We start from the raw sequence: 10000 nt of genomic DNA on the forward strand, positions 1-10000 counted from the left end.
AAAAACAGGAAATGGGGTCGGGTCTGTGTGTAAATCCCACAGGGCACATACCTACAGCTCGGTCCAGCTCCACTCCGACCCAGATTCCCTGGGCGAACTCCACTCCTCCCACATAGTGCACCGTGCCGCTGCGAGTCCCCACCCAAACCTGCTCCCCAGGTGCCATCCAATCAGGCAGCTGGGCCACAGGAGCGCTCTCCTCGTCCTGAGTTGATGGGCTGCATTCCGACGTGGTTCTACCGTCTGTTTGTTCCTCTGTGCTGCTGCTGTCGGTGTGAGTGTGGGTGCTGCTGGATGAGGAGGAGGGTGGAGAGTCTTTTCCGTTGTGGAGGTGGCACGGTGATGATCTGACACGGTCTAACGAACATCTGTTGGGTGTTTGCTCAGTTTTACCTTGCGACGTCTCCGACTGCCACTCGGATTCAAAACTGAAACCGTCTCCAGCTCCTTTGAAGTCGGTGAATTCCTGGCTCACGCTCAGGACACATTTATTGGCCTCAGGCGAACGGGACTGGCCTGTGCAGGGAAAAGATGAGTGACCAGCTTCGTTAAAACTGTTTTTATTGGTCAGTGGCTCCGCTGGGTCTCTGGAGCCGGAGCTGAGGTGGTCCGTGCTCTCGCTGCCCGTGAACGGGGCGTCCGAGAGCGTGGCGTTGGACTCGCTGTGGGAGAAGTAGCCGCTCGTGCAGCTGCTGGACGTTGGGCTGCGAGACACTTCTTTTTCCGATCCTTTAGTTCCTGTAAACGAGGACACGCCTCCACACAGACCAGACGCCTGGGTCTCCAGACTGGCGTTATACACCTCGAAGTTGGCAAAGTCCTCAGGGACGTACGGCCGGAAGCTCGAAAGAGAACCCGCATCCAACTCAGGCTCCTCCTCCTCTGAATCCTGACCAATCACAGGAGGTCAGACACAACAGCAGGCCTCAGTTAGTTTTTACACGGCTAATAAACCATTCTGACAGACGCTACATTCCAAGACACAAAACCATTTTAACATTTGAACCCTCTGGGGTCTGTGATCATGAATGTGTCTTTACTGTTTCACACCCAGATGCATTTACACTGGTCAGACGCAGCAGAGCTGAACATTATGTAAATGAATCCGGCCAATGCAATGCTTCTATCCGTGTGTGTGTGTGAAATGGAGGTTTCAAAATGGAGGTTATTTCAAATTCAAAGACACAGGGAACGCCACTATTTTGCCCGCGCGCTGCCCGCTGAAGTGGGGGTATGTGGTCAGTTCTGCTGCTGCGCAGGAGCAGTGTAAACGCACCGTCACGGCCCGTGTTTGGTCTGGAATGGCGGTGTTGACTCAGGTTGAGCGCATGGGTCAGATATCAGGTGCGTTCTGGAACAAATCTGGGCCTAATCCATATTTAATCAACACCCGACCCAAACGACACGGGTCAGGGCCGTAACCGTGAGCTGTGAGAGCCACAGTGAGACACATCTGGCCAAATGTGTCTGTTATAAGGGGTAGATCAGTTATTGTCATCACAGTATATTTCAGTATGTAATAACTGAGTCAGAATGTGTGTTGGGGGCGGGGTTTGTTGCGCAGGTTAAAGTGCATGCAGTAATGAAATGAATGGATGAATTAGACTGGGTTAGATGTCATTAATGTGATGCAGAATGGGTCAAAGAGAATCACATCTTCTGGACATTCTTAAAGCTGCGTTTTGAACCTTAACCTTTGGTCCTGTGCTCTGTGCCTCACACTGAAACCAGTGAAACGTATGAGGAGGCTTGTGACATCAGAAACACATATAAATAAATAACAAGCTGTTTATATGGATCTTATGGACTGAGAGTCTTTTAGTGTGTGTGTGTGTGTGTGTGTGTGTGTAAATGACCTACAGTGATTTGTGTGACTCAGAGATGTGGATGTGTGTGTGTCTGTGTTTTTAAGGCGCACAGTGCTGTGTGTGCATGACTTACAGCCGTGTGTGTGACTCTGAGGGGTGTGTGGTTTGTCGTGGTGCCGTGGCCTTCACTCCGGGCCCGAGGGCGGGGCAACACAGAGCCGTCCACAAACCAGCGCATGCTCTGCAAACACACACACACACACACACACACACACACACATGCCATGCAAAACAGCGCATACAGGCTGGTGTAGTCGTAGCTGGGGGCTGTGGGGTTAGGGGTGGGGTGAGTCTGCGTGGGGTTACTCATGCAAACATTCTTCTTTTGGTTACAAAATAAAATCAGTTCTGACTCTCAGCCTCAATTTTAAATCATCACAAAGACAAAATGCACAAATAGAATGGATTTTTGAGCAAATGCATCACTTTAACGCTTTTATATTCGCTTTAAGGTGAGTACAAATTGACTTTAATGGGTGTATTTGCATAAAGCGTTTAGTAAGAGGCCGTGTTTACGTTCTGATTGGCTGAGAGGGTGATGGCGTTACAGGAGATGAGTTTTAAACGTTGTTTATAAAAAGTGGAGGATAAGGGGTGGTGTATGAACTGAGGAGTGATGGGGTATGCTGGATGGATGAGCGGTTTTGAAAAGAATACTTAAGGTATGCGTGTGAGTGTGTGGAGGTGAATTGTACCTCCTGTCCCAGCAGGGGGCGCGCCTCCAGTGAATGCCTGGCTTTACTCTCCTCTCTCACTGGCATCAGGGACTTAAGGAATTTCGGGGGCTGAGGGGAGAGGGCTTTGAAGGGACTTGAGTTGAAGAATATGGAACTTTCCAACACACACCCTGTGGAGGAAACACTCGTTTACAAACTGAAATCGACTAAAATCCTGGGAGAAGAAAAAAAATAGTCAGACATTTGCACGTGTGGATCAGCACTGAGCTGTCAGCTTCAGCAAACGTAGCGCTATCAAACAGGGGACGTGTGAGCGGCATTGACACAGTCCATCTCTGTTTGCCTTTTCACTAACACTGTGATGCAAACACATCCGCACTCAAAGTGCTTCAGAAATAGTTATTAAACAAAGACGACACAGGCCTGTGGTGCTGTGCAGATGTACCGTGATTCTCCTTGTTTTTAACAGGTGTGTCTTTCACCGCTGTGAGATTCTCGTGGAAAACACAGTCCTGCGCTTCCTGCTGGACCTCACAGTGACCCTGCACACAACAAAAACAACACACAACACACATTTGGAAACAGAGCGAGACATGTGTCCTGACTCTGAAAGCAGGGCGAACTTCAGGTCACAAACCTTGGGGTCTTCATCCTCACATCCAGGAGCTTCTGATTTACAGCAGGATGTCTGAGCAACAACAAAAAACACAAAAATGATCATCATACAGTGCTTTACTTCAGCTCAACCGCGGTTGTTTTAAAGAGCTATATGTTTATATATTCATTCATTCATTGTCTGTAGCCCTTATCCAGTTCAGGGTCACGGTGGGTCCAGAGCCTACCTGGAATCATTGGGCGTAAGGCAGGAACACACCCTGGAGGGGGCGCCAGTCCTTCACAGGGCAACACACACACACACACATTCACTCACACACTCACACCTACGGACACTTTTGAGTCTCCAATCCACCAGCAACGTGTGTTTTTGGACTGTGGGAGGAAACTGGAGCACCCGGAGGAAACCCACGCAGACACAGGGAGAACACACCACACTCCTCACAGACAGTCACCCGGAGGAAACCCACGTAGACACAGAGAGAACACACCACACTCCTCACAGACAGTCACCCGGAGCAGGAATTGAACCCACAACCTCCAGGTCTCTGGAGCTGTGTGACTGCGGCACCTACCAGCTGCACCACCGTGCCGCCTATGTTTATATATGTTTCTTTAAATAATACTGTCATCAATCTATGCCTCCGTTCAGCTGTATATGTATCCATTAAGCTCCTCATCTGTTGTGTTTTATAGTGTGTGTGTGTGAGAGAGAGAGAGAGAGGGAGAGAGAGAGAGAGAGAGGTTTCTTACGTGCTGGACATTGGGAGTGCTCAGACTTCTCCGAATGTGTCTGCTTTTAACAGAAAGTGCTTCTTTGACTGTCACTGCCTGTAAACACACACACACACACACACACACACATTAAAACAGAAGCTGTTCTCTGTTATTAGGACGATACAAAGACACTTTTCTTTTCCAATATTTGACAAATCAAAAATGAGAAGCAATTTTACTATTTACAACTGTATTTATTTTAAGCAAATTCTAATTGAATTATGAGTTATTATTCTGTGTTTACCTGTCTCAGTCTCTCCAGGCACAGGATATTGGCCACCTCCAGAACTCCTCTGGTGTATTTCTCGATGTACGTTTCTCCGTCCAGCGTCTCTTCTGCTTCTCCTCGTGCCGCCATCAGCGCCAGCGTCTCTCTCTCCTCCGGCTCCTCGGACGCCTGTGTGTGGAAAGAGCAGTGAAACGGGGCGCGGCAAGAACACGTCCTGTCCCACCTCGGACCATCCCACCTTAGTCTCGGCTGAGAGGAGCCGACAGACGCGTGGCGCGTACCTTCGGGATGTTGGAGACGATTTCGTACGTGACGCCGCAGGAGTGCAGCACGTTCTTCAAAGACATTCTCCTCTTCAGACTCTGAGTGAAACTCTGCAGGAAACAGAGGGTAACACAGACATAAGCTCCTTGGCTTTTGAAGAAGATGCAGGAAAAACACCACGCACTAATGGCTTTGTTAAGGGCTATGCTTTTTTTACACAATCTGAAAGCGTGTCCTCTACTTGGTCGGCGAGGAACGGACCGACAGAAGTGTCCTCAGCCTTGGTTTAAGCGAAGCGCTACCTGTTTGTTGTAGATGTTGACGGCGATTCTCTTGCGGAGGACGAGCTCCATGGAGGCGGGATGGCTGAGCTGCACCGTGGCTTTAATGATGAGGTAAATCCGCTCAGTGGGTGCGGTCACTCGGTTCAGGTGGATGGAGTCGTGGATGGAGGAGTCCCAGGAGCAGGTCGCACACACCTTCGGCACAAACACCAGCTCAGAGACGTTACACAAAACACTGAGCTCCAAACAACAGAAACAATTACTAATCACCGTAATTTATGAGATCAAGACTCTTTTTCACGTCACGAAACCGTCATTACACTGACCCTTAGTGACCTGGATGTGTCAGAGTTACTACAATAAACCTGTTTTAAACACGGGGGACGCACTTTATGGAAATGGGTACTTCAGGGAATGTGGTTTCATGTCATAAAGAGCAAAAATGAGCAAAAAATAGTGCTTGCTACTGTTTGATTATAAAATTCACTGTCGGTTCCTTTAAACTTTATTCCTATTCAGTGTCAGTGCGTAGTTAGAGCTCTTAGTGAGTGCAGCGAAGGCAACAGCGGCAGGGAGTACTCCCTCACAACATGAGAGTAATCAAAAAGATTCAAAAACAGAACCCAGCCCCCTCTGGTCGACACCATATCAAAATCATAAACAAAGAGCAGTGTGTAGAAAGAGTACAGAGACTGATGGATGTACAGTGAGTGTCATCAATGCCATTCCGCGTGTGCTAGGAGCTGTGGTAATAGAGCAGAGTGAGAGACGGCGAACACTGGTTAAAGTTAAGGCCCGGTCTCAGCGGTCAGTCAGTGAGACTCTGGGACATGACGCCGACTCAATGAGAAAGTGAAGATGTGTGAAACTCCAAGAGAAGCTTTACAGTGTACCTCATCATTGCTGTATCTGATGATGGGAAGGTAGAAGAACTGGCTACCATGCTCCTTCGGGAGAATGGAGTTGATCCCTGCAGCGTGCGGACCGGTCATCTGCTCACTCACGGTCAGATTATCAGCTGGATCATAAAGAAAAACAATCAGAAACTCAAGAGAAATGTAGTAATACCGAAATTAATTTCTCTACACGTGTATTCATGTTTCGCACAAATGAAAAACTGAAATAAAGAAGCTGCTTTACGATTTAGATCCAGAAACAGGACGGGGATGTGAGCTTCCATGCCAGGAGAGGGTGTCCTAGAGCACAGGAGAAACAAACAAAAGTTAGAGCCATTGGCTGATGGTGTGTCATGGGCTGCACCTCACAAGGGTAAGCTTGCTTCGTCCCAGCGTTTATCCCACTGGATGGTACAAGCTATTGGCTTAGCATATGAAGTCATGAGCCAGCAGATCCCTAGGGGTCTAAAGGCCTATTCCACCAGGGGCACGGCTGCGTCATGGGCTCTCGTTGAAGGAGTGTTTCAGTACAGGACATCTGTGCAGCAGCCAGTTGGGTTGATTTTATGGGCTTGATGTCACCGCTACCTCAGTGGCGCACACTGCGCTCAGTGAAGCGTCTTGAAAGATTAAATGGAAGGCAGTATCGTCGGGGGCGTTTCCCATAGTGAGATACCTCACTCATGTTATCAGAGAACTAATGTTAACGCATGTCACCAGATGTTTTAAGTCTGTTTCTTGGTTCGTACCACTGTGCCGGGGCTCCGGGGATGCCGCTGCCTGGCGCCGGGACTAAGACGGCGTTTCTCTCCTCTGTTAAACCCACCCACTGCTCCACCAGCCTCGCCTCTCTTTCCACGTCCTCCTCACACTTCTCTACACAGAGACAGAGAGAGAGACAGAGACAGAGAGAGAGAGAGAGAGAGAGAGAGAGAGAGAGAGGGGTGGAGGGTGTGGGGGAGAGGATATGACAGAATTAATAAAAGAGAAGGACTGTTGATTTCAAGCAATGTTGTAAACATAGTTAATTTTATCGCTGGGGGACAAACGGGGAGAAACGGGCGGTCCTGCCCAAGAGTGACACCTCACACCCTGCAGAACCCAAACATCTATTCGACAACTCCAAGAGACCACCATCAACTCGCGGAGGTGGTATACAAACTGAGCTTGCTCGGTTGGTAGGTCATCGGTTTCCAATCTGAAGCTAAATCAGTTCGTATCCCGCCCCTGGTGATTTGACGGTGGCCTCTCGAGACTCTCGAGGTATCACTCGCTTAAGGGCAAGGCCTCCCTGTTCCTCCAAGTTGGAGTTTTAGGAATTCCTTGGAGCCCAGGGGCTGGTTCTGTGGTCTGTAGTCTTCTGATGACCTAGAACACCCAGAGTTGTCCCAAATGTGTTTATATTTATTTAAATATTTATAGTAATTGTTTTTTTTTTTGGAGATTAACTACCTCCATGAATATTTACGACTACACCTTGATTTAAAGTGACACCGTACCAGATTTGTTGATTATCTTTTTTATCTGTTCGTCCAGATACTCTCTGCGTTTGATGAGTGCGTCGGACCAGCGTTCTCGTAAACAGTTTAAATCCTCCTCCTGCACAGAAACATCACCTTAAATTAGACTCTTTAAATACCTAAAACATCTGGATTACTGCGAGTCTGAGTCTATAGAGTGTTAGTGCCTTAACACCCCTTAAAGAATCAGTGTCCCCAAAAATACTGTAGCAGCTCATAGTAGTAGTTTAGCGTCACACATACGAGGTCAAGCTGGTGCCCAACACGCCTCATGATGATTGTACACAACATGGCCAAAAGTTTATAGACAAGCGTCCTCTCAAATGAAGGGTACTGAGAGTGTGATTCCAGTGTCTACTGTTGTGGAAGACTTTACAGTAGATGTTGGAACATTGCTGTGAGGATTTAATGGCATTCAGCTTTATAAACCTCAGTGAGGTCAGGTGCTGATGTGGATGATCAGTGGTGGATCACAAACACCACTCCAACTCTGTCACTGCAGAGAGGTTCCACTGCTCCACAGACCATAATAAGGGACGTCTACACACTTTTGGACATGCAGTGTACTGACAAAGTCCAATTAAAAGAAAACTGACCACAGACATCAGCCAGAACTATACCATATTACCATCGTACCAACTGGTAAACGGACAAACAAACAGGCTCCATTTACCAGTTGAAAAGCCCAGACCAGTTCATCCTCTTTAGTGAAAGCAGAGAGACCTGGGTCACGTCCTCATGCAGTGAATCATGCAGCTGTACATGCAGTGCTCGTGTGACAGAAGCTGGTTCCCTGCGGCTGGAGATGTGTTAGTGCAGGGCGCAGGGTTTCTCAACACTGGGGTGTCAACTATCACCAATGTATTTCTCATATATTTGGTTACACAATAAGGATAATTATTTATTACGAGGATAATTAATATTTTATATTTAAGAAAGTGGGCGGCACGGTGGAGCAGCAGGTAGTGTCTCTGTCACAGCTCCAGGGGCCTGAAGGTTGTGGGTTTGCGTCCCGCTCCGGATGACTGTCTGTGAGGAGTGTGGTGTGTTCTCCCTGTGTCTGCGTGGGTTTCCTCCGGGTGACTGTCTGTGAGAAGTGTGGTGTGTTCTCCCTGTGTCTGCGTGGGTTTCCTCCGGGTGACTGTCTGTGAGGAGTGTGGTGTGTTCTCTCTGTGTCTGTGTGGGTTTCCTCCGGGTGACTGTCTGTGAGGAGTGTGGTGTGTTCTCCCTGTGTCTGCGTGGGTTTCCTCCGGGTGACTGTCTGTGAGGAGTGTGGTGTGTTCTCCCTGTGTCTGCGTGGGTTTCCTCCGGGTGACTGTCTGTGAGGAGTGTGGTGTGTTCTCCCTGTGTCTGCGTGGGTTTCCTCCGGGTGACTGTCTGTGAGGAGTGTGGTGTGTTCTCCCTGTGTCTGCGTGGGTTTCCTCCGGGTGCTCCGGTTTCCTCCCACGCTCCAAAAACACACGTTTGTAGGTGGATTTGCGACTCAAAAGTGTCCGTAGGTATGAGTGAATGTGTGAGTGTGTGTCGCCCTGTGAAGGACTGGCGCCCCCTCATGGGTGTGTACCTGCCTTGCGCCCAGTGATTCCGGGTAGGCTCCGGACCCACCACTGCCTTGAACTGGATAAGGGTTACAGACAGTGAATGAATGAATATTTAAGACAGTAATACGCCTTACTAAACTACTAAGTAATGTCTCAATTAATCATTAAACAATGATAATAAACAAGGACTAGCATTAATTAGCATTCTTTTAAGATTTTTTAAACTTTGTTCTTGTTTTTGCCATTTTTTCACGATTAATTGTGACTTTCCATAATCATTTAGTGATAGTTATTACTGTCTTATTACTTAGAACTGCCTTAAATACCATTAATTAATGTACCCTTATTGTAAAGTGTATTTTCATATTTCTCAATACTCCTTCTCATTGGATAACACACATTATTAAAGTCACACCGGGGGGCAGCCTTGGCCTGAAGGTTAGAGAGGTTGGTTTGGGTCCAGAGGTTCGCTGGTTCAATGCCCTGGACTGGCAGGAGAAATGGAGGCAGGGGGTTGAAGGAACAGCACTGTCTTCTCCATCAACATCCACAGCTGAGTACAAACAACCCCCAGCTGCTCCCCAGGGATTGGAAGTGGCTGCCCAACGACCACAGGGGTGAGTGTGTGATCACTGCTCCAATCACTACTGTGTGTGTGTGTGTGTGTGTGTGTGTGTGTGTGTGTGTGTGTGTGTGTATGTGTTCACTGCCAGGGAGGGGTTAAATGCAGATTCCACATATTCTCTGTACTGCTGTGCAATGAAGAATAAAGAAGGTTTCGTGGTTCATGATAAAAGCTGATGCGGTTTTCTTTTGTTTCTCATTTCTTTGAAGCAAAGCATTTCTCCTCAAACCTGCAAAATTTAGAAAATTTCTGTGGATATCCCCTTTGGAATTTAGTTTTTTTTAAAGTACTCAGTGGCACCCCATGGCCCAAAGCAAGTGATCAGCAGCTCAGGGTCAACATGCCTGTTTGATCAAGCAAAAGCACGCAGAGAGAGAGAGAGAGAGAGGGAGAGGGAGTGAGAGAGAGAGAGAGAGAGAGGGAGAGGGAGTGAGAGAGAGAGAGAGAGAGAGAGGGAGAGGGAGTGAGAGAGAGAGAGAGAGGGAGGGAGGGAGAGAAAAAGATGGGGAGAGAAAGATAGAGAGAGAATGATAGCGAGAGAGAGAGAGAGAGAGAGAAACAGAGGGAGGGAGAGGAGAGCGAGAAAGAGAGAGAGAGAGAGAGAGAGAGAGAGAGAGAGAGAGAGAGAGAGAGAGGGAGGAACAGAAAAAGATGGGGAGAGAAAGATAGAGAGAGAGAAGAATAGAGTGAGAGAGACAGAGGGA

At 48.1% G+C, this 10000-nt stretch overlaps 1 protein-coding gene across 5 annotated transcripts in view; it reads right to left on the reverse strand.

Moving 5' to 3' along the window:
* kif13a (kinesin family member 13A) overlaps positions 1-10000 on the reverse strand; it is an 85744-nt gene that overhangs the window by 4417 nt on the left and 71327 nt on the right. For 2 of the 5 annotated variants that reach the window (XM_066642799.1, XM_066642794.1), the window contains 13 exons: positions 7110-7209; positions 6360-6486; positions 5855-5910; positions 5608-5732; positions 4733-4909; positions 4448-4540; positions 4182-4334; positions 3914-3991; positions 3183-3233; positions 2991-3087; positions 2564-2715; positions 1942-2049; positions 52-889 (listed from right to left, as the gene is read on the reverse strand). In XM_066642799.1, the coding sequence (XP_066498896.1) occupies positions 52-889; positions 1942-2049; positions 2564-2715; positions 2991-3087; positions 3183-3233; positions 3914-3991; positions 4182-4334; positions 4448-4540; positions 4733-4909; positions 5608-5732; positions 5855-5910; positions 6360-6486; positions 7110-7209 (2155 nt within the window). Of the gene's footprint in view, positions 1-51; positions 890-1941; positions 2396-2563; positions 2716-2990; positions 3088-3182; positions 3234-3913; positions 3992-4181; positions 4335-4447; positions 4541-4732; positions 4910-5607; positions 5733-5854; positions 5911-6359; positions 6487-7109; positions 7210-10000 lie in introns of those variants that run through there. The other 3 variants (XM_066642810.1, XM_066642806.1, XR_010795207.1) reach the window with 2 other exon arrangements.

This window comes from Hoplias malabaricus, chromosome 1 (assembly GCF_029633855.1).
Source record: "Hoplias malabaricus isolate fHopMal1 chromosome 1, fHopMal1.hap1, whole genome shotgun sequence".
NCBI lineage: Eukaryota > Metazoa > Chordata > Actinopteri > Characiformes > Erythrinidae > Hoplias > Hoplias malabaricus.